The 23,526-nt window shown below is 32.1% G+C and overlaps 5 protein-coding genes across 9 annotated transcripts; 2 read left to right on the top strand and 3 right to left on the bottom strand.

Moving 5' to 3' along the window:
• Positions 1-3,825: 3,825 nt before the first annotated feature.
• Positions 3,826-6,350, top strand: LOC111282090 (uncharacterized). 2 transcript variants are annotated; one of them, XR_016342320.1, is made up of 5 exons: positions 3,826-3,952; positions 4,128-4,395; positions 5,187-5,247; positions 5,491-6,154; positions 6,244-6,350. XR_016342320.1 is itself a non-coding variant. In XM_022870035.2 (4 exons), the coding sequence occupies exons 1-4, from the start codon at positions 3,885-3,887 to the stop codon at positions 6,102-6,104; spliced, it is 1,011 nt and encodes a 336-aa protein (XP_022725770.2). In that variant the 5' UTR covers positions 3,826-3,884; the 3' UTR covers positions 6,105-6,350. The 2 variants fall into 2 exon arrangements, 1 of the variants encoding a protein (XP_022725770.2); XM_022870035.2 differs by having other exon boundaries at positions 5,491-6,350.
• Positions 6,351-6,541: 191 nt separating this feature from the next.
• Positions 6,542-10,027, top strand: LOC111281645 (uncharacterized). Of its 4 annotated transcripts, none has more exons than XM_089761114.1 (8): positions 6,542-6,914; positions 7,093-7,154; positions 7,256-7,390; positions 7,903-8,007; positions 8,462-8,671; positions 8,765-8,864; positions 9,297-9,574; positions 9,657-10,027. In XM_089761114.1, the coding sequence occupies exons 1-5, from the start codon at positions 6,746-6,748 to the stop codon at positions 8,486-8,488; spliced, it is 498 nt and encodes a 165-aa protein (XP_089617240.1). In that variant the 5' UTR covers positions 6,542-6,745; the 3' UTR covers positions 8,489-8,671; positions 8,765-8,864; positions 9,297-9,574; positions 9,657-10,027. The 4 variants fall into 4 exon arrangements, with proteins under 4 accessions (XP_089617240.1, XP_089617239.1, XP_089617238.1 ...); XM_089761113.1 differs by having other exon boundaries at positions 8,489-8,671; XM_089761112.1 differs by having other exon boundaries at positions 8,489-8,658.
• Positions 10,028-10,954: 927 nt separating this feature from the next.
• On the bottom strand, positions 10,955-11,604 carry LOC111282091 (uncharacterized). The gene has a single exon (XM_022870036.2). It carries the CDS (start codon positions 11,469-11,471, stop codon positions 11,121-11,123), a length of 351 nt encoding a protein of 116 aa, XP_022725771.2. The 5' UTR covers positions 11,472-11,604; the 3' UTR covers positions 10,955-11,120.
• A 5,510-nt stretch (positions 11,605-17,114) lies between these two features.
• On the bottom strand, positions 17,115-17,664 carry LOC149518909 (EPIDERMAL PATTERNING FACTOR-like protein 4). The gene is made up of 2 exons (XM_089761510.1): positions 17,447-17,664; positions 17,115-17,303 (listed from the first exon to the last, which is right to left on the bottom strand). The coding sequence occupies exons 1-2, from the start codon at positions 17,564-17,566 to the stop codon at positions 17,115-17,117; spliced, it is 309 nt and encodes a 102-aa protein (XP_089617636.1). The 5' UTR covers positions 17,567-17,664.
• A 471-nt stretch (positions 17,665-18,135) lies between these two features.
• Positions 18,136-21,618, bottom strand: LOC111283004 (Glycosyl hydrolase family protein). The gene is made up of 5 exons (XM_022871344.2): positions 20,751-21,618; positions 20,304-20,473; positions 19,938-20,035; positions 19,072-19,836; positions 18,136-18,946 (listed from the first exon to the last, which is right to left on the bottom strand). Exons 1-5 carry the CDS (start codon positions 21,432-21,434, stop codon positions 18,288-18,290), a joined length of 2,376 nt encoding a protein of 791 aa, XP_022727079.2. The 5' UTR covers positions 21,435-21,618; the 3' UTR covers positions 18,136-18,287.
• Positions 21,619-23,526: the final 1,908 nt, after the last annotated feature.

A 23,526-nucleotide genomic window follows, 5' to 3' on the forward strand; every position in this document is an offset into this window, starting at 1 on the left:
AAAAGAAAGATTCATTTTCATTATTTTCGCCCTTTCTAATTCTTACCATGTTAGTGTTATACTGAATAAAAAAAGAAGCTAAACATCTTCATTGTTATCAACTATCATTTTTTTTTCAAATCAACGGTTTTCTTTTTTTTTTTTTGTCTTTTGAATTAGTTTGAACTGTTTTTAATTTTCGAATCAATTTTAATATAATTTAGTAACTCATTGATAACCAAGTTAATACTGTGATAGGAAAATATGAAGCAAAAAGAAAATTTGGGGCCCAAAAGTGGGAAATATTCATTGTTTTTTCAACTTTTTTTTATAGATGTGGTCATGTAGAAAAAAATACACAAATTTTTAAAAGAAAATTTCTTCATATATATCCACGCCTAATTAAGGTAATGATCATGACGGCAAGTTTTAATTATTTGATTTGGAAACATTTTATTTTTATTTCTATAAAGTTTTTTTTAATTAATAAATATATGTATAGAAAATCTTTTCTAAATAATATTGTTTTGATTCGCTCTTACATATATTACTATATTTTCTTCTTTTAGCTTCCATATAAATAGTATACATTACAATGGTTTCCTAGAAAAGTTTTTAATGTGTCTTTATTAATTAATTAGGTTTTTTTAATATATAAGCTGACTATTGTAAAATATATATATATCATTGTCAAAAACTTTATCCGTACTCTTAGAATTATTAGGGTAAATTTTTTTTATTAAAATATTTAAATGCAATTACTTATTTTATATATAGTTTTTAATTTATTTTTTTTTTGTGTCGGCTTGAGTTGGATCTGAATCTTATGGGTTTTAGAGAATATTATATGCAACCAATTAATCAATCATAGTCACCCAATGCATAGCATGCAAATTAATTGATCGTTTTTGACATTTGACTATAAAATCTTACAAATTAATATAATTTTATCGAGTAATCTCATAAATAAAACAAATCCATTATACTTATGTTAATTAATATCTCGTAAAAGAAAATAATTCTTTAACAACACCACATTCAACATATATATAAAAAAATATAAAAAATTTATCTTTAAATTATAAATTAGAAAGGAAAAAAATTATATTAAAATATATATTTGATAAAATTGCTATTCTAAAAATAAAACCTAACAATTGCATGAACAAAAAAAAAAAAAAGAATAAAATCTCAATAAACTTACAAAGAAATAGTAAGCAAGACTATAAAATAAATTTTTTATAAGATAATAGAAATAAAATTGAAGTAAAACAATGTTGGAGAATAATCAAATTCAATTTGCTTAGTATTCTTTTTGAAATAACATTTGATTTATATTATTATAAAAAAATTATCGTAAATGTATTAAAAATTACTATTATTAACCATATAATATAATAAGTAATAAAAAAATGAAATTAAAAAAATTTAGTCTAAGTAATTATTTTTTAAGTAATAAAAATATTACTACAAAAATTATAAAAATGTTTTAAATAAATAAAATGCATTTATTAGAGAACATACGGTAATTTTTAAACATATCCACATATAAAAAATATAAGTTATCATGTATTATTTTCTTTTTTATCAAAGGGTTTGATTTTTATATATATTTATATAAGATATAAAATTTTATGTATGTTTTTTTCGAATAGATGGAATTGTATTAATATATATATATATATATAAATATATATATATATATCTTATATTCTGAATGAATTAAACTTACATTAAAACCAAATTAGTGGTATTTTTATTTTAACATTTTGTGTGTTTTTATTATGAATTATATAAAATTATAAGTTTTTTTTTCTCCATTTTTATGCAACATTTCATATGAATTCTTTTTTGTTTTAGATAAGTTATATATTTTTTAAAAAAAATCTTGTCAAAAGTATGTATGTCATTTAAAATAAAAAATGTCTATGTGCATATATATTTTAAAAAATATTTTATTCTTATTTTAATATTGTGTGTGTTTTTATTATGAATTATATAAAGTTATAAGTTATTTTTTTCATTTTTATGCAATATTTCATATATATATTTTTTATTTTAGATAGCTTATATATTTTGAAAAAAAATCATGTCAAAAGCACGTATATCATTTAAAATAAAAAATATCTATTTGTATATATATCTTAAAATTTTTTTATTCTTATATAAATTTATTAATTATATTATAATTAAATTTTTATATATAATTATTTTCGTGTATTATACAAATTTAAAACTAGTGGTGTAATAAAAGTAGAAATCAAAAGTAGAAATGAATCTATTTCTTTATGGAATAAAAAAAAAATTTACCTTTTAAATTAGTTTGAACTTGAGACTTTTAATTTTAGATTCAATTTCAATTCAATTTAGCAATTAACTCATTGATAACCAAGTTAGTACTGTCAAATGAAAATATGTAGCAAAAAGAAAACTTGGGGCCTAAAAATGAGAAATATTCATTGTTTTTTCTTTTTTTTTTTATATAGTTGTGGTATGTAGAAAAAGATACAAAGAATATTTCTTCATATATTTCCATGCCAAATCAAGGTCATGATCATGACACCAAATTTTAATTATTTGATTTGGAAACTTTTTATTTTATTTCTAGGAAGTATTTTTAACTAGGAAATATTTAAACATAAAATCTTTTCTAAATAATATTGTTTTGATTCACTCTTAAATATATTACTATATTTTATTCTTTTAGCTTCCATATATATATATATATATATAGTATGTATTACAATGGTTTCCTGGATAGAAAAGTTTTCAATGTGTATTTATTAATTAATTAGCCTCTTTTAATATATAAGCTGACTATTTTAAAAAAATACATATCACTGTCAAAACTTTACCCGTGCTCTTAAAATTATTAGAGTAAATTTTTTTTATTGAAATATTTAAACGGAATTATTTTTTTTTATATGTTAACTAAGCTGGATTGTGAGTGAGGATGGTAAATATATTCTAATCCATTGAGTTTTGATTTAACTCGATTTTATAAAGTGTATTTTTTTTTTTTGAAAATTAGGTTTTGAATTGGGTTGAATTTTTTTGAAAAATAATTAGAGTTGGATCGGAATCAAGTTTTAGATAAATTCGTCTCAATCTGATTTAATGTATATCTAAAAATATATTTTTTATTATTTATTTATATTTATATATATGTATTATATTAATAAAATTATTATATTTATATATTATTAAGATATAATTTATATTAAAAATAATATTTTATTAATATTATATTAAATTAATTTTGAATCAAATCAATTATAATTTTATACGTATATAAATTGGATATGAAAAAAATAATATTTTAATATTAAATCAAATTGAATTAAATATATAATTTATGAAACCTGATGAGAGTCAAAGCAAGCAAAAATTCATCTCAGTATCATCTTTAGTCGTTTGTATGATGGGTTTAAGAGAATTTGTAGATTGTTGTCTGGAATTCAGACTAAAAATTCAACATTTACTTCAAATTTGTGCTATTTACTTGACCAAAAAATCATTTTTAGTTAATTTAATCATTTTTTATATCCAAACACAAAAAGAGAAAAAAAACACTAAAAATAACTTAAAAATCATTTTACTTTGAAACGGAATCAATCTCATTTTATAAATGGATGTCCTTATATCTAAAACAGGCCCATGTTTGGATAAATAAAAACAGCCCACGAGGTTTTTGTCTTTTTGGATAAATAAAAAAAGCCCACGATTTTTCAAGTATAGAAAAAGTGATCGAACGGTGAAGATGAAATGATGTAATTTAAGTTGTAGGATTAAAAAGAAACGGGATTCTATCAGAACAAAACCCTGCCCATCCACTAGGATCTATCCAACTGAAAGCAAAGCAGCCCTAGAAATTTTCTCTCTTCCAAAGTTGGAAAGCTCGGGCAATGTCGCGTAGAGAGGGTCGAGATTCCGACTCCAGACGGCACCGTTCAAGGTTCGACCGAGAACCCAGGTAATCACTTCTCTTTACTTCTCTCTGTTATTTTCCAACGTTTGATTGGATACCAAATGTGGCCTTGAATTGTAAGATTATCTCAATGTATTCAATTGGGTCTTCAATATTGTTTAAAGTTTTCAATGATAGAGTTTAATAATCGTAATCATATTTTGTTGTTGTTTTTGTTTAGTCCTAAGAGGTCTAGGAGGGACGGAAAACCTGAGACTGAAAGGGTGGTCTCCAACAATGATGTTGGAGACAGGGCAGACCAGGGTGAAAAGCAGCGGCGTCGGTTGCAAGATGCTTTGCCCCTTGAGACCTCGTCAGCTCATGATTCTTCTAAGATCGACAGTGGGACTGTTAATAAGGAATCAGATAGGAAAAACAATGGACACCATCAAGGGACTAAAAATTCTTCTGATCCAACTGAAGTACCTCGGTCCAGATCATATTTTCAGGTTTTTGTATCCAATATAATTTCCTCGGCATGTATCCTTTTTGTTTCTTGCTATATGTTCTTTGTATGATTATTGGGTTTAGTCTAATCTTTTTTTTTTTTAATTATCGTTTGAACCCTTTTTGCTGTGGACTTTCAACTCCTGAAGCTGTGGATTGCCTACAATGTGGCAACCATGGAACAGTGATGGTTTTATGTAGGAAATTATGAATAAAACTGAACATCTATCTGCTCTCCTAGCAGTTCAGGAATATAACTTTCCATCTATGGTCTTGTAGTATGTCTGTTGAATAACATTGATCATTTTTGCAGTTTTGGGTTTAATTATCCTGATAATATATTAATGGGGCATTGAAAAATTTAGTCAGTGTCAATTTATGTTAGATCTCATTAAATGCTACCCTTGCGGATTTCAGAAATTGTCTAAATATGATTGATGAATTTTTGCATAACCTCCTATCAGAAACAAATGGGGATTTGACTTTCCTAGGTTCGTCAAACAAGCTTATTATGTTGCATAAACCTTTGCAAATGGATAAACTAGTCATCCCTATGCATCTACCTGTGAGCCTATAGAATTGCTAGTTTGGACCATGGAGCATGATTTGATTTGGAGCTGAATAATGATTACTAGTCATCTGTTGCATTGCTCTTGAGTTTAATAATTTGGTTGTTATTCAGTGTGTGCAAACCTTTTTTCTGGGCTGATGTAGCGGAATTCTTGTTCGGCCCCACTTTGGATGGTCCATGTATATAACAATCTTAGGCTTGCCTGTGCATGTCTTATAACAGCATGATGAGCGTGGTAATGCCGCGCAAGCTGGTAGAAGTTTTGGTCGGAGAGCAGCTGCTGGTTAGTTGTTTCCTTGGTCTTTGTTTCCTACTTTCTATTTCACTTTATATGATCATGTTTACCAACTTGTGTCAGCCTTCATATTCATCTTACAGATTTTACTTGTCAAAAGAGTTGTATTATGTTTATGTTGGGGGGAAGGGTTTATGGGAAGCTTTAACAGTAGTCTCTTCTTATTAAAAAAAAAAAAAAGCAGTGTTCTCTTGAAAATTATTAGTCAACAATTTGTTTTTCACTTTTCAGAGCGTGGAGGGAGGGATGCAAAGGATCAGCATGATGAAAGGGAGACTAAAACATATGAAAGGAGGCAAAGAGATGAGAAACCACAAACCAAAGGGGATGGCAATGGTGATTGGCGCCATGATAGGTACTTCGAAATGGAGGCTGATCCACTACCACAGCCACCACCTACCAGGAAACGACCTGCATTTAGCGAGAAAAAGATACCAGCGGCTACTCAAAGTACTGACAACACAACAAAGGAGCCAGAAAAGGCTAGCCATTCTGGTCACCATGTTATAGGAAGTGAAAGAAGACATGTTATAGGAAGTGAAAGAAGAGTGGACAGGGACCGCAACCCCCAACATTTGGACAGACAGGATAGACTCACTGCTGGAGATCAGGTACCAAACAGAAGAGAAGCACCCAGAGGTGGATTTTCATCGCGTGAAAGGCCTGGAGTTGGTGGTGGTGATTTCAGGAGAAGAGATAGATTCAGTGGAAGGCAGGGGTATCGTTCAGGTGGTACTCGTGTTGAGAAGTGGAAGCATGATTTGTTTGACGAGGCTAACAAGAGTCCACCCAGAAAGAACGAAGAGGATCAGATTGCAAAGGTGGAGTCCCTCTTGGCTTCCTAGAGCTCAAGCAATGCTTTTAGTGGCCCTTTGATTTGATTAGATTATCCAAGGTCAAGGGTCTTTGATCAAACCTTTTTCAAAACCTTTTTTTTTTTTTGTTTTTTTTTTTTTTGCTTTATTCGGTTGTGTTGTATTTCAGGTGCAAAGCGTGTCTATCTGTTTACGATTGCAACTCTTTTGTAGTAGTGGAACGATAGAACTTGGACCTTTGGGCGCTTTTTCCATGAACAATTGGTTCCTGCAAAATCGTGGTGTCATAAAATACAACAATTTGATCATTGCTTTTATATTTAATAACGATGCAGTAATATTTGTTGACTCAAGCAAAACGTCGTCGTTAATAGGAACCCTCAAAATAAGAAAAAAAGACATCAGTTTGCATAACTGATGTCTCTTCCTGTATTTTACCTGTTCGAGCAAATCGCAGAAGTTATACGGGCTACAAAAAGAAAGGAAGCGGCTGCCTCAGCATAAATAGAACGGCAACGCATCGGTCGGTGTTCGAAGCTTCGGAGCTTAGGGCCCACTTTAACGATGCCGGGATCAACCCTCAGTTCATTACTTCCATTTGGAAGTAATTTGCTCTTTCCTCCTCTTTCTCCACAATTTTTTTATAATTGGGAATTTGGAATTTATGATTGATGAAGTTATGTGTTCCAAAGGCCTGGGTGCGAACTGGACGAAGTTCCCGATCTGCCCTCCTCTGCTTACCCTCTTCTTTGCTTGAAGTTCAAGCCCCTCACTTCGACCGTTCACTCTGTTCTCCCCTCCACCGACGGCGTCACCACCAAGCTCCTTATCAGACTCCAGGTCTTTTTCGTTACAAGAATAGTGCATTTCTCCTAGAACTAGAAGCTTTAATTACCAATTTATCGCCTTTTTTTTTTAATTTTAACTTTTTAGTGCAAAATTTGGTGACCCTTTCTATTATGTTAGTAGAATGGAGCTTTTGTACAGGCAGTGATTATGACATATGATACCCGTTTAGGTAAATATGGAGGTGAACCTCGTCCAGGCGGTCCTAGGTCAACATTGTGCATTTCGTCTCAGGTATTTGCTTTAAACGATTGCTTCTGAAAGTAAAATGTTTGGTAATGTTCCTTAAATTCTGCAAAAAATTTTCTTTCTTTTCTTCTTTATTTTTGTTATAGGTTGGATACAAAATGTGTTGCAAATTTTGTGCCACTGGAACTATGGGCTTTAAGAACAATTTAACCTCGGGAGAAATTGTGGAGAAACTGGTTCATGCCTTTCGTTTGACTAACATACGCAATGTTGTTTTCATGGTAATTTATTTTACTTTCATGCTACTTCTGTTTTGTGAAACTTTTGTTATATAAAGTTGTAAAATTAAGTTCTTTATGTGAAGCATAAACTATTCTGTTTCGTGGGGATTTCTTTTTTATTCTTAAGCTTCCTTGAAGGATTTCCAGAATGCTTCTATCAAGATTATCAATTTCTGTTTTGCATTGGATCATTTTGATTAGTGCAAGTTCATTTGGACCTTAAAATTATATATAATTTTTAATTTCTAATTGGTGGTACCATCATTTAAGCTATTTATTACTATGCTACTGTTAGCCTGTTCTCTGGCTGTCTGCTGCCATTTCTGAAGGATAATACTCTATCTTGTATTATTGGTGAAAATTATGATGGTGGCATTTACGTTGTTGGTGCCAGTGGTGAAGGTAGTGGGAGATTGTTAATGGTTGTGAAGCTCTGATGAGTTGTATAGTAAAAGCTTTTTTTTTTTTTTTTTGAAATATGGTTGAAATTTCCTTCCTATTATATTTTTTAGGGAATGGGAGAACCATTGAATAACTATACTGCCTTGGTGGAAGCTATTCGTGTCATAAAAGGAAAACCATTTCAGCTGTCAACAAAGAGAATCACTGTATCAACGGTATTTCCTCCAAAATCCAAATTTTGTTATGGTAGATATTCATAATGTATATCATCTTTTTATTCTCTGGGATTTTTTTTTTCTTGCAATGCCATAGCATTCAATTGGCAGCACTTATTTCACCTGTCTGAGTCTGGATACAGCTTTTCTTTGCTTTTTACAAAGAGTGAAATCTACTGACAAATGATACTGAATTGGAGAAAGAAATCATTTCCAGTATTTGAAATTGATTGGCCATGGAGAGTTCTGTTATTCTATGTGATTAAAATATGGTCAAGTTGACTAAGTGGAGAATTTTAGGGTTTGTAATATTGTCTCCTTTTCTTCTTAAATGAGTTTTTATTGATTTGGAGGGTTAAAGAAATGAATACTTTCTTTGGAAAAGAACAAATTTCTTATGACTGCAGGAAACACCCTACATACTAGCATTGTGATTGCATCTCATTTAATGCAGGTTTTTTTGTCACATCATTTAATGTAGGTTGGGATTATTCATGCTATCAACAAGCTTCATAGTGATTTACCTGGTTTGAACCTAGCAGCATGATTGCATGCACCAGTTCAAGAGATCCGATGTCAGATAATGCCTTCAGCAAGAGCTTTTCCTTTGGAAAAACTTATGACAGCACTGCAAGCATATCAAAGCAACAGGTAGCAGCAGTTTGTAAATATTTCTTCGTATAACTACATTATGGTCTTGAAATTTTTACTTCTGCAGTCATTCTGAGAGCCTTAATTTTTGGTCGTAAACTTTCAGTCAGCAAAAAATATTCATTGAGTGCATCATGCTTGATGGGGTGAATGATGAAGAGCGGCATGCACACCAGCTTGGTAAATTGCTGGAAACTTTTCAAGTGGTGAGCTCCTAATTTAAGCATATATGCTGATGGTTTTTTGGTTCCCTCACTATTTGTATGCATTTGTACATGTGTGTCTATCTACATTTTTTTTTTTTTTTGGTTGGGGGAGGGGAGTGAGTAAGGTTTCTTTTTTCTCAAGAGTTTGAGGTGGGTGTGGGGGAATAAGGGTGGTCCATGGGGATTCGGTAGGACATTATTGGTGATTCTTTAATGTCCTCAAATATATTCTTGAATGCCAGCCACACTTATTGGCTAGGAATTAGGTTACTGGGAGTCTCGGACTGCCAAAAATGCAAAATATTTTTATGGTGAGCAGCATATCAGCTAGTTTACAAAACATGTATCATATTTTTAGTTTTATCAGTTCATAAGCTCTAAGCTGCCATGCTCTTGTTAACCGCCCCTTACTGAGGTTTTGAATTTGAGTAGGTGACTTTTGAATCAGGTCATAAATTTAATACCATTCAATCCAATCGGTGGGTTAAGTCAATTCAGAACCGGTTGTGACCAGCGAGTATCAGAATTCCAGAGAATTCTTAGGGGCATTTATAACATCAGGACAACAGTTCGTAAGCAAATGGGCCAGGACATAAGTGGTGCATGTGGTCAGCTGGTGGTGAATCTACCTGATAAGGGATCTCATGAAAATACAGGTCTCTTAACTGACATAGAAGATCTGCGCATTTGAAGTGCCAAACCCCTTTCAGGTAAGACTTTTAAAAGTATGAATAGTTGAGATTGAATTTCTAGTATGCAACTAGTTAACAACCTCTCTTTCTCTGCTGTCAGGCATTGCTATTAGATTCTTTCTCCCTCAAAATTTCACAGCATCTACATTTAACACGTGGTGCATTGTGGCTTCTTACCTTCTAATTTGTGGCTAGTTTACCAATCATGCACGTGAAGATGACTTTGAAGTAACCATATCAGAATGGTGCTGCTGCAAGAAGTGGGTTAACTATCTTGTGACGTCGAAGGTCTTGAATATACATCAAATTAGCATCATAAGGTCACATGTAACATTTAGATGTGTATCGATTTTGTCTCTATATTAGAATGTAGTAAATTTCACATAGAGACAGGGAAACTCATGGATAAAATCTTGGAAGCCATAGCCTTGGAGGCATTATCATTTGAAATTAGAAGAATGAATTTATTTCTTTGCTGTTTCTAGTGTGAAATTGTGCATTGCTTATGAACTACAACTGTAAATCTGATTCGTGGTAAATATGAAAAGCTAGCAACATGATTGAAGCAGGACGTTACATTCATGATTCTGGACGGTGGCATGTCATGGAATGATTGAATGTCGTGTCATGGAATGATTGAATGTCGACAGTGGTATTTTGCTTTGTACAGGAGCTTCTGGTTCTCGTTCATTTAGATAGAGGATTGGTGCTGCTAATGTATTAGGTAGTCTAATGTATGATACTATATGCCTACCCTCTTATCTGATGAGCCTCGATCAATTTACGGAAGGGCCTTACGCAACTTGTTTGGTGGATTGGGACCTTAGTTTGGCAAGTTTCCAACCATCAACGCAGTGATGAGTTAACATTGATACTCAGATGACACGCTGTTGATTGGGATTCAAGCTGTCTCAATCTTACCGTTTTCTCCTACTTTATTACTTATAAAAGTACTGGGTTAAATTTTTTTTCACTTCTTTTTATTTTCTTTACCAATTAAAGCCTCAAAAAAATTCTCTGCTGGAGACAATTTGGCCTGTTTTGAGCCCAAACGGTGTCGTTCAACTTCGGGAGCTTTGACAAGTCCATGTCAAACACTAGTTCATACTATCTTGGATTCGTCTTCTTCTTTTCTTAACAGTTTTTGATTGGATTTGCAAACGCGTTTATGCGAAAGTTCGTGATATTCTCACACTTACGTTGACAATTCACGCTTGGTGGATTCAGATTTCAGAAGAAAGAACAAGAATTACTGAATATGGCTGAGAATTTTTTTTCTACCTTGTTGCTAAAGGAAAAGGATTATCTGAGAAATTGGAAGCTCCTTAAAGGTTGGATTCATATTTATGAAGTTGGATAGCACAAATTAAGATGATTTCCAAGCAGGAAATGACAAGATATTCCAAATAATCATCAATAGTAACAGATCCATCAAAAGCACAATTTAATCAGTTATCACACTAATGTAAAACTGTTTGAATGTACAATAAAAGGCAAAGACATCATTTGCCAGGAAAAACTTTACCCCGTTTTACGACACTCTTGCATTGATAAATCATCGTCGTCAAACATTGGAAACAGGAACAATATTATTCACCTTGGAAGTTTGCTGATGATGAGCGTAGGGACCAACATTTGAGCCACCAACCATTGAAGGGTAGATTACAGAAGGACTGTTGTTGTAGCCCTTTGGGCTGAGGAAATCAAGACCTGACCTCTTCTCAAGAAGCTCCACGGTTGGAGGCTGGAACTCTGACCTTGTTCGCCTGTGAGACGAGCCCTCCACGGACTCCTCCTGCGACTGTCCCATTAACAAATGGTAGCCACGGCTAGACCCCATGGACATTGACCTGTAATGGTGGCCAGGTTTTTGCTTCCTTACGGCATTGATGAGATATGGAATTAAACCTTCCATCACTACTCGCTCTTTCTTCTCTTTCTTCTTCCGAAGTTTTCTTGTCAAGTAGAACTCTGAAATTAAACTCTGAAATCACAATTGCAGGAAGAAGACAACTTTATAGCGAAGGTTCGATGTTGACCAGTTGACATTAATGGAGGAAAGTTAACGTTTTTGAATTCGTGGTTAATGACTTTTAAACATGTGGTTTTGTTATGGCATATGCTTATGCTATCAAAAGTTTTTGGACCAATGTTTCCATTTTCATTTGTTTTGGTAGTTAGGACTTTTCTACTAATAATAATAATAATAATAATAAAGATAAAGCATCTTTACTAACTAGAAATAAATCTATGGATTATGTTGCTACTCGCCAACTAGCACAAAGAAAAAATATTTATTTTTTCTATTTCATTTTTTTTACAAAAAATCACAAATTTAAGAAAGAAATAGGTAATAAAATTTAAATTTCATTATTACTAAATACAACTTTATAAATTATGTATAAATCAATTAAAAATAATGAATTCGTCATTTCATTTTTAATGATATATATACTTCTGACAAAAAAATGATTAGCACACTTGCATAACCTAGAATTGTAATACTAAAAGAATGTGATAATATTTTTTTTACTTTTCTAATTGGTAAATGAACTAAAAGTATGATGGGATAAGCATCAATATTGTTTCAAATTCATGCCCTTTGAAATTTTGGACGTAAAGAAACTCCAAGAAATTGAATTTGTCAATCGTAGGAGGTGGGTGACAGCTGAGCAGATTTCGTTAGGAAATGGGCATGGGTGCAAAGCAAAATTGACTAGTTTCATTTTATTTATTTATGTTCAATCTGTGTATGCTATTTTCCTTTGACTGCTTAATTCATCGAAATGGTGTGGCCCTACGCGGCTAATACCATGCCAATCGATTCTGATGATAAAATTTTGTCAAGGAAGTTTCCAAAACAGTGGGCTTTATTCTTTGAAAATTTTATGGTTTATTTGGTCAAAGGGAGGAGATTCAAAACATGATTACAATTCTATTTTCTAATTAGTGTCTACCTGATTATGATTTACACTCCAATTATTAAAGGTTAAGTTTTTTTTTTTTTAATTATGATTTATTTTATATTAAAAAATTCAAAGAGAGAATTAAAAGAAAGACAATTTATCAGGTTGGTTAGAGTAAAACCTATAATATCCTTACTAACATTCTTTTTTATAAAAGAAATTGTTTTCATATTTTAAAGAAATATAAAATTTTAAATGTATATTTTAAAACCATAAAAAAAGTTAGAGACAAAACCTAAATCATATAATATGTTGTTATTTTACAGGAAAGCACCACATCAACGGGGTGAGCCATCCCATCCAGTTGGGATGGCTCTGTATAAACTACTATCAAGGTTAGTGAAAAAGGCAAGTCATTGTTGTAGTGTTTGATTCATAAAATTAACTTAACCATAGCATTCATGTGCATAGCTCCAATTATATTCTGGTTTCAGCCAATCTTTCCTTTTTTGATTTGGATTTAAGGGCAGTTTCAAAGTGTTGAAAATTGAGCCCTTATGTCGACACCCTTCACCTAACTATTGATTTTCTAACTAAAAGGTAGAGGTAATTGTTTAATTGTAGTAAGTAATTATCTTCAAGAAGAAAATTTGTTTAATAGTTAAATTCTTTCAGCTTATAATTTAAGATGTTCTTAGTACACAACAATTTTTTTTTATTTGTAAATTCTTTAATTTGTTGTCTCATGAAAGTTTTTTTAATGAAAATTGAGGAATCTTCTGTAAACAAAAGTATCGAAGGGTTGAGTTAAGGGAAATCAATGACACCATGACTGAACTAGGGAGTTCTACATGGAGTAATAAGGTATTTTGTTATATTATTTTTGTTATTGTAAATTTTTTTGTTGAAAAAAGTTAAGATATTGTATTATTATAATTTATTTAAGTAATATTTGATACCATTTTTAATATTATTACGGTGATTTAATTATTACGGTGATAAGATCACCAAAGTGATTTTATTATAGATGATTTTAAATTACTATATTTAGTATAATATTTAAGGATGTCAATGAGTAAATTATGAAACGGATAAAGAGTTTTATATTTTATTCTTAAATTTTTATATTATATTCATTTTGTATAAATACTTTTAGATATTTTAAATTTATTCTTATCTTTATTCCTATAGGTATTTAATGAGTATAAATAATTTTCATATCCATAGTTTTTTTAAAAAATAAAATCATACATATTCCCATTACTATACCTAATAAAAAAAAAATTAAAATCATATACATTTCTATCTTCATTCTCACAATGGAATATATATCCTCATCCCTGTTCGAATAAAAGGTTGAATTCTTTATTAGATATGGGTAAGATTGACATCTTTAGTAATATTATAAATCAATAGTAATTTTAAATCACTATATTTGATATTATATGAAAAAATAAATCATAAAATATAAAATATCCAAAATAATTTTGTAAAAGAAATAAAAAAATTTAATACTTATTAAATCAATAATTTATAAAATAACTAAATGTTATTTTATAAAAAATTATAAAGTTAAAATCAATTTTGATGAAAATCATTTAAAAATTTTTATTAAATAATTTTATTATCTTTTTTTGGTCAATAAATATTTATTCAATTGTAATAGAAATTTTTTTTTTTAAATAAGTGATTAGTAAAATCGGTTTTTAAAATATTTACTAGTTTGTAAGATAATGTTAACTATATTTTTAAAGATAAATTAGTCAAAAATAATATTAAAAATTAATTTTTCACCGTGATAAAACTTTATTATCCTTTTAAGTTAATAATCATATTATTTTTCAAGGCAATGCATTCAGTGATTTAAAATGATTGTCATATAAAATTTTAACTTATTACCAAATAAGATGATATAATGATTGAGTGTAGATCATCATAATTTTTAACTTGATCACCCTATATCAAACATGCTTTTGGTAAATTTTATTTGGATTTTACTTTGTAGTTTTTCTTTTCAAATTCTTCTCACTTAAATGTAGTGTTCTTTATTTTTCTATTTATGATATTTATTAATTAACCTAAAATTTACTTTTTCAAAATTATTATAGTTAAATATTTAATTTGAGATTAAACGTTTACGTGGTTACTCAATTCAAAACTAAATGTGTTAATTAATATAAATAAGAATTAAATGTTATAGAATATTTACAATTAATGATAAATTTGGATGAAAATTTGTGCGTGTGAATTTTAATAAAAATAATAATTAAATAAAAAACAATTATGTGTCACTTTTTTGGTGGTTAAGTATTATTTTAAATTAAAAAATAAAAAAATCCTAAAATTGAGATTTATTTTTAAAAAAGATAAAAAATCATTTGATTGCTTCTTATTATTTTAAATACAATTTAAAAATAAAAAGTAAGAAAAAAAATTCATAGTTCTAGTTTTTTCACATAATCATTAAATTTTCAATTACTGAATATTAATCTATATAAAAAAATCACTAATCCATATTATAATACCTATAAAATTCAAAAACTCACAACTAAACCAAGAAATTTTCGTTTAATTTAAAAAACGCAAATCTTTTTCTTCCTGTTAGAACCAAGAAACTTTTGTTTGTTTGATTTCAAAAACCCAAATCCTTTCTCTACTGTTGGAACCAATAAATTTTTTGTTTGATTTCAAAAGCCTAAATCTTTTCTCAGGTACTTTGATTCAAAAAATCCACTTTTCTTATTTTCGCTTTCTAATACCTTTGAATTGCAAATCGATTCTTTCAACTATAGGTTTCTCGCTTATGTGTTTCATGATATTCGTTCCGTTTACAAATTGAAGGCTGTACTAGCATCTTTATTGTACTTTCCTTCAAAATTTTCAAGGAATTACCTAAAAAGAATGTTTGATGAAGCCAACTTTTGACTTCTTTTCATAATCTATTGACAAGAGCTTCAAAAGCAGTGAGATCAAATTAGAACTAGTTCCACCACCAACAGCATTAAATACTAAAAATCCTTACAAACTAGTGCAATTGTCAGCCAATTTTCTCATTCGGTTAAGGCAAAGATCCATAAGCTCCTTACCAACTGGTATAGCCCTTTGTGTAAAAATCCACTAGGTATATTCCTTTGCAAGAACAGAATAATTGAAGGTTTTATAAAGAAACAAGAGTTGAGAGGATTAAGGGGAGAAAAATGTGAAACCAGTGTTAGGGAGATAAATCACACTTAGAGTCCATGAGAGTACATCAAAGAGTTTATATATACATGTTAGATATCACTTGTATCCAAAAACTTAAGTTATTAAGTTTTTGAGTCCTTTATGCATATATAGGATATCTCATTCAGATTTTTTAATGATGTGAGATTTTTTACTCACATATAAACCATATCCTAACAATTTTTTATGTTCACTTGTGAGTTTTGATTAAGTTTTACCTTGGCTCTCCCGTGCGAATAAGTTTTATCAACATTTTTTTTGGGCCAAGCAATCTCATATTTTTGGTGCGCTTTTGGGCCAGGCCACAACACTCAACCTTATTACTTAAGTTGTCTCAATGCTCCCTCAAGCTCACATTTTAAGTTGACTCAACACATCGTCTACTTGAATTTTTTGTTTTTAAATATTATCATAAATTCGTAGCATCCGAGTTAAACCTTTTAATATTGATGTTCGAGCACATAAAATTGATAGACACGACCAACCTTTGATCTATCAATAATCTTTCCTCAACAACACCACTAGGATTCAAACCCGTCGTAACCTTAGCTCTAATACTATTTGTTAGGAAAATAAACTACACTTGAAGCCCTTAGGAGTACATTAGATAACCCATACATATATGTTGAACACTACTTGAGCAAAAAAATTTAAGCTATTAGATTTTTTTATCCTTCATATATATATAAGACATCTCATTTAGTTTTTTTAATGATGTGAGATTCTTTACTTACATATGAACTATATCCCAATAATTAAGATAAAAAAAATTGAAAAAAAAAGTTTTTGTTCTTATGAAACTAAAGTTTTTTATGATTTTTATTACTTTTTTTAAGTTTTGGGTATAAATTAGTGTTAATATAAAAGTAAACCACACGAGTAAACCACACGGAAGAGACACATTTTTTCATCCAAATTTATCCTTAATTATAAATGTTTAATAATATTTAATTTTTATTCGTATAAATTAAAACGTTTAGTTATGAATTGAACAACCATGCAAAAGTTTAATCTCAAATTTAACATTTAACTAATTATTATTGGCTAAATTGAACACTTTAAATCTTGTGGACATTTTCACGTTATTCTGATAATATATTGTCGGAAGGGTCAACAAGAGAACTCACAAGTATTTTCCTTTTCTTTGGTTTATTTATTTATTTTGTATTTGTTTGCTTATCTACAATAATTAGCTCCGATAAGTGACTTTCAAATCCACCCTCTGTTATTTAAAAACTGAAACACAAGTTTCTTACTCGGTGGAACTATCGTGTTTCAAAGACTGCTATAAAAGTAAATAGTTTAAGTAATTAAATATTAAATTTTGATAGCCTCAAATATAATCAAAATATGGTTCACTTATTGGAATTATAAATAAATAACTTAAACCAAATGCCAAAGAACAATGCAGCCTTGTTTAAGAATTAGAATCATGGTGGGTATATATTCTCTTGGCATATGCATTGCCACACTTGAGGATAGTACTCATTTTCTTCTAACTCCGCTGCTCGAATTGATACTTCGACCGGGATGCAGGGCTTGCACTGGTTGCACTTTGAATGACAGGCAGCTGGAAGTGACCCAGGCCTTTTCATCCCGTCCAACACCACCAAACTTTCCTGTATATCCATATAAGCATTCAAAAGGCATATGGCAATGATATTTATATAATAGTAGAAAAAAATTAATTCTACCAATTAAAAGAAAAAGGAAAACAACAAGGGAATACTGAAATTTTAATGTGGCTGTGGGATGTACTGACCGGAGAAGGTGATGGTGAGCCAGCCAACTTACGAGAGTGAACCGAGCTAGAACAAATAAGAATGGTAACCGAGAGAGTGGTGATGATATAATTGGTGGTAATTTTCTTTCTCTGTTCCATTCTAGAGCACGCAAATAGAAAAAACTCTGAAGAAATTATTGATTGAATTGGTCTTGTCCAAGAATATGGCAATTATTTATACATGGAAGTTGAGGGTCAGTAGTTGTTGAATCTTTTATTCTTTAGCATGAAGAAGTGGTCAAAATGATCTCAACTTAACTGCAACTATCATCATCAATATGCCTTGGACAGAATGAGCCATGTGCTTGCAGATATATGATTTTATCCTGTAAGTGGAATACCGAAAGATGATGTAAAATTGCCAAAGCGGATTGGGATGCTGCCTGGTATTTAAATCTGTAAGAGAAGTTAGCTCACAATTTAAGGTGAGGATTGGAGTCACATTTGCAATGTTTGTATAAAAAATATTTTAAACCCTTAATAAGAAGTTAGAGTAGCTCAGTCGGTTAGCACGTGTGACCCTTAATTATAAGATCAGAGATTCGACTCCTCTCTCTAGCGAAGTATGAAGGCCTTAACTATAAGGTCAGAGGTTCGATCCCTCTCTCTAGCGAAGTATGAAGGCGAAGTAGATGCATAAATCTACAATTACTTGATGATAGTCAACATAATAGTAAAGCTGCCTGCCTGCTGCTAATCAGAACAAAGCTAATATAATATCCAGATGACAGCTCACTTGCTGCTGCTAATACCTGACACACCATAATTTATTCTACTATTACATGGCAGCTGGCACTCCCAGAAATGTTATTGCCTGCTATTACATAGAAACAAAACCTTCTACACTTGCATTCCCAGCCTGCCTGACAATGAAATGGTGCCTTATTTGGTTCTCACTAGCAGAACCCGCAAAAAGGGTATGCTGCCCTATAACCAACTTCCTCTTCCCTTCAGCATCCACAAGGGAAAGATCCTTGCAGACATCCAAGCTCATTGTCACATTCTGTGTCTTTCCTCTCTTCACTTCGAGCCTCTCAAACCCAACTAACTGCACATTTGGTGCACCTGTCACCCCTCCTGAGCTTGGTGGCTTCCAGAACAGGAGAATCACATGGGCTCCATTCATTGGTCCATTGTTCTTCACCCCGATTACAAGATTAAATTGCAGATTGTTGCAGTTTATGCTCGAAACATCAATAGATTCACCATATGAGTAGGCATATGGTTCGCGGATGGAATGAGAGGAGAGAATTTTGTTTGGCGTTGAGTGGATGAGTATTGTGGAAGGAGCAGATATTATGAACTTGGAGAATGATGTGTAGCTTAGTCCATGTCCAAATTCATAAATAGATTTGCCAGTGTAGAATCGATAGGTTCTTCCAGGAAAGTTAGTAGTGGCATTGGCTCTCATGTTCATCTCTGTCATCGGCACCTGATCTGCATACTCTTGTGGATACCATGTAAAAGGACACCTTCCAGCTGACACGAGAAAAAAGTTATCAGAATATTGATGCTCAGAGTCACCTCCATTCAAAAGCAAATAAAAAAAGGAGACAAAATATCATTCTTCAATTGTCATCAAAGAATAAGAAAAGATAGACAACCTGGATTATAGTCTCCAAAAATGACTTGAGCAATGGCTTCTCCTCCAGCTTGACCTGGATATCCGACCCACAAAACGCCTCCGATTTTTCCCACATTCTTTGCAAAAGAAATATCAATTGGACCAGCAGCCATAACCACAAGAATCACTGTTCCATTTGCTGCATTAGCAACGTCAGTCACCAACTTTTCTTGATATCCTGGCAATGTCAGGTTTACTCTATCTAGCCCTTCTGCCTCAATAGATTGATCTAGCCCCACAACTACCACCACAGCATCAGCCTTGGCTGCGGCCTGAACTGCGGGCTCAATAAGTGTCTGATCACTGCATTTCACATCACTACACCCTGCCTCATATGTAACCATTGAGACATACTTTTGCAGCCCTTGTAAAGGGCTAGTATATTGGCAAGGTATACCAGCATAGTTACTTATCATTACTGTTGTGGCATTGGCATTTGGTCCTACAACCGCTAAATTCTTGGTGATATTTTGGGACAGAGGAAGAGCTCCATTGTTGTCCAGTAAAACTACTCCCTGCTTGGCAGCATCAAGGGCTAGCAGCTGATGATCATCAGTGCATACATCAGATGGCCCCAGGTTACCAAACGGAAGCAATTTGGGGTTTCCATCGAAGAAACCAAGCCTCATAAGGACTATATAGTTATATATTAAAGCTTGGTCAACAATAGATTCCTCTACTTTTTTCAAGTTGACTGCATTCTCTGTGTACTTCCCCAAATAATTCCCACAATTCATGTTTAAACCTGCAGAAATTAAACAATTATGTAGCAGAAATTAAACTCACTGATATGAGTATTTTGGGAAAAATATCCAGCAGCTGATAGCTTATCAGTGGAAACAATACCTGCTTTTAGAGCAAGGGCTACTGCTTCTTCAGGTGTAGCAGTATAATGGATGGCATTATAATAAACCTCAACAGAGTCACAGTCTGAAACAATGTATCTGCCACAAACATGTAAAATGTCATTGAAGGACAAAGAGAACGATCACTTAGAAATTATCAACCAAAGATTGCGGAATCAGCATTTCATCTGCTCGAATGATATTAAGGGACGGAGTTTATGCTAATTTTATGAGTAATAGGAATAACCATAGTGGTCATGAGTCTTCGATATTCTAACGAGATAAAATGTTTATCTTATTAGTGAAATGGGGATAAATCATTACTTCTTAGCAGACTTAATGTCTGGTCCGAGGGATAAAAACATACCCATCAAGGCCCCATTGGTCTCTAACTATTCCTTTAAGCAGGTCTGGATCAGCACAGGTGGGAATCCCATTTACCCTATTGTATGAGCACATTACACTGCTCACATGTCCCTCCTCCACACAGCTCTTAAATGGTGGCTGATACGTATCTTCCAAGTCCTGCTGTGTAACCTGAAAAAAAATTCAAGTTTTAATCCTATTTTGATACATAAAAACCTAATAATGTGACAACACACAAATCATATTTATTTTTGTTTTGCAATGCGTTAAAAGAATTCAAAAGTTTACCAAATCCATTCATTGATCTGAAGTCTCACAGTGTATTCACAATGTTTTTGGATCAGTAAGTCATTGAAGTCATTGAAGTCATATTAAGCACTGTGTTCATCAATACCAAGTACCAATCATTAAAACTGGATAATTAACCAACTCTATGATATATGCATACCTTTGCATCAAAATGGAATCGATCGACGCCTTGCCAATTATCCAGATCATAAGCAGTGTAGTGCTTGCAACAACTTGAAACCTTAAGCATGTCGTTAGTAGAGTTAGCCTCCCCGCCCACTTCTTGCAATCCCCGAACATAATTCACAGCATATCTTGAAACCACCAGAGGGTCTTCCCCTGGCGTTTCTTGGCCACGTCCCCATCTTGGGTCACGGAACACGTTAACATTAGGGCTCCAATATGTCAAGCCCGCTAACCCTACATTGTACATGGCTCGAGCTTCGGTTGACACCACCTGCCCCATCGTAAACCATAATGTCGCGTTGAAACTTGCAGCAGATAAAATTACAGCAGGGAAACTAGTTGCACCTGGCACTGTGGCATTAAAACGTGTGCCTGGACCCAGGTCTGAGACACCGTGGAGTGCCTCAGACCACCACTCATAGGCAGGCACACCTAACCTGGAAATGCCAGAAGCTTTGTTTACTAGTTGTTGCACCTTTTCTTGGAGAGTCAAGCGTGAAACAAGGTCCTTGGCTCGAGCCTCATAAGATAAGGAGGTGTCACAAAAGGGCAATTGGCTCGTATTAGGATCATTCTGGTCACATGCAAATTGCTGAGTGTTACATGGGACTACCAGCAAAAGTGAGAGACATAGAGCAAAGGAAACCTGCGTTTTCATGGCTTTGCTGATTTTAGTTTCCTTTACGTAGTGGAGTATTGCAAGCACTGCAATTCTTTTATACTAGAAGCTGAGGTGTATGGGTTGGTCTGGTCTTTTTCTTGTCTTTCAAATACACTAGTAAGAAAATCATGGGTTGCTTGCAATGGGAGAATAGAATGAGTTTCCCATTTAGGAAGCAATGAAGTCATGAGATGCTTAGACAAAACAAAAGCTTCTTTAACCCCCAATGGCATCATACACACATGGACCACCAAATATACATGGTGATATTTTGGTGATTGGGCTTGTTAAACCAAGGATTGTGATTGGTGGCTTATTCATTTTTCAATAGAACACAATTTTCGTGAAAATGTATAACTATCTTTATGATCATAACCTTAAAACAATTCAGAGAGTCATGTCATAGTTACCACTTGCTAATTTGATATGCCAATTAATCTTGTCAAGCAAGGGAACACGTTGAACAAAGACAAATAGATGTGTGCACTCATTGAAGGGTGCCTTTGAAGAGAAAAAAATGCGATGAAAACAGGGCACGCTTGCAGTGTTCACAAGGCACCAATATGTGCGACAAGAATTAAAGCATCAAGGTGGAATCTGATTAGGAGCTACTCCTTATATCTTCTGCTTAAATTTAACTTCAGCCGTATATTTTACTTTATTTTTTTTACTAATATCAGTAGGCTCAAGTGTTTAAGCAATCTATTAAAGCTATACAGTATTTAAGATTAATACGAACTTTGAGTAGGCTATGACAAGAATCACTGAATGCTTTATTTTTCAACTTATCTTACAAAAGGGTCCATTTTTTTGTTTTTTGTATTTTTGGCTACTTAAAATGCATTGAAGGTTTTCATTTTGGAATATAAAAAAGATACCATTTGGATGTCAGAGCGAGCGTCTGATACTTTGGGTTTGGACTATTTCCAGTCCGAAATGCGAGCATCCCGGCCTTTCCGTATATAGTCCATTCCAGGTTCCATTCGTCATTCGACCCCACCCAACGGTATAAACCTCCATTTTTTTTTTTTTTGCGGGGCAAGAAAAGGTGATTGCCTGGCGTCAGCCAAACACTTTTGGCATAGATTCGGATGAAATATTTCTAGTATTTCAACTCAAAAAACTTTGATGCATTGGATGGGACCCCATCAGATCTTTGCTTTGTCCTGACAGTTACAACTTCCTCATCAAATCCTTAAGAAAAACCGTTACTAACTGTGAAGCCAAGCATCCAAGAGAATAAACCATTGTTACTTTGGGAAATCTTTCATTTATTGTTCCATTATACGGATCATTTTTCCCTTTCCATTTGCAGTTTTATTTGGTTAGGTGCTAGTAAGGTTTCTTTTCCCTTTGATCAATAATCTTTCCCTAGGCGGCAACTAAATCTTACATACCCTCTGGCACTTCGGCTGGCGGAGCCACATGAGAGCTAGAGAATTTTAAATTATATTTATATATATTAGCTTCATCTTCCAAAAATTAAAAAAAGAAATTCTCCTTCTCATTTCTGATTTTTTATGTCAATGAATCTTATCTAAAAATGAAAATCTATATAATTAATAATTTCTAAATTTAATATATATTTGCAAAATGTGAGGATTTTTTTTAATAAAATCATTTATTTATTTTTTTATAGTGTCAATAAATAAACTAAACACTTTTGATTTTAATGAGGAATCATGCACTAAACTAAATACTCAATGTAAATAAACTAAACACTTTAATAATAAAAAATATAAAATAGCCAAACATATAAATTCTTAAGTAAAATTTGCAAACTTCATAACTAAAATGATTTGCATGAAAATTACAAATGAAAGTTAAAATTAATATTCATACTATAATTTAAAAATTTTAATTGCATTATTATCTATTTGAAACAAATATGGACAGAACAAATGTTTTATCCAATCCCATTTAGGGTTATGATATGTATATTTATATCATGAGAGAATACAAGCATATTTACACATAACTAAATGCACAATTATTGATAACATATTCTAATACGTCTCTTTAAGCGATTGGGGAGAATTCCATAAGAGCTTGCTCTTAAATGGATGAAAAATTAAGGAAGAAAGTCTTT

The sequence above is a fragment of the Durio zibethinus genome, chromosome 5, assembly GCF_047325235.1.
Source record: "Durio zibethinus cultivar Kanyao isolate XHJ-2024 chromosome 5, ASM4732523v1, whole genome shotgun sequence".
NCBI classification, from domain to species: domain Eukaryota; kingdom Viridiplantae; phylum Streptophyta; class Magnoliopsida; order Malvales; family Malvaceae; genus Durio; species Durio zibethinus.

Bases quoted from the DNA above. Each gene is read 5' to 3' on its own strand.
- LOC111282090 (XM_022870035.2), top strand. From the start codon at position 3,885: ATGTCGCGTAGAGAGGGTCGAGATTCCGACTCCAGACGGCACCGTTCA. The intron at 3,953-4,127 runs GTAATCACTTCT...GTTTTTGTTTAG, and splicing joins AGGTTCGACCGAGAACCCAG to TCCTAAGAGGTCTAGGAGGG. The intron at 5,248-5,490 runs GTTAGTTGTTTC...TTCACTTTTCAG, and splicing joins TGGTCGGAGAGCAGCTGCTG to AGCGTGGAGGGAGGGATGCA.
- LOC111281645 (XM_089761113.1), top strand. From the start codon at position 6,746: ATGAAGTTATGTGTTCCAAAGGCCTGGGTGCGAACTGGACGAAGTTCC. The intron at 6,915-7,092 runs GTCTTTTTCGTT...ATACCCGTTTAG, and splicing joins AGCTCCTTATCAGACTCCAG to GTAAATATGGAGGTGAACCT. The intron at 8,008-8,488 runs GTATTTCCTCCA...CATTTAATGTAG, and splicing joins AGAGAATCACTGTATCAACG to GTTGGGATTATTCATGCTAT.
- LOC111282091 (XM_022870036.2), bottom strand. From the start codon at position 11,471: ATGGAAGGTTTAATTCCATATCTCATCAATGCCGTAAGGAAGCAAAAA.
- LOC149518909 (XM_089761510.1), bottom strand. From the start codon at position 17,566: ATGGAACAGAGAAAGAAAATTACCACCAATTATATCATCACCACTCTC. The intron at 17,304-17,446 runs GTCAGTACATCC...ATGGATATACAG, and splicing joins GCTCACCATCACCTTCTCCG to GAAAGTTTGGTGGTGTTGGA.
- LOC111283004 (XM_022871344.2), bottom strand. From the start codon at position 21,434: ATGAAAACGCAGGTTTCCTTTGCTCTATGTCTCTCACTTTTGCTGGTA. The intron at 20,474-20,750 runs GTATGCATATAT...ATTTTTTTTCAG, and splicing joins GATTCCATTTTGATGCAAAG to GTTACACAGCAGGACTTGGA. The intron at 20,036-20,303 runs GTATGTTTTTAT...TGTTTGTGGCAG, and splicing joins GACCAATGGGGCCTTGATGG to ATACATTGTTTCAGACTGTG.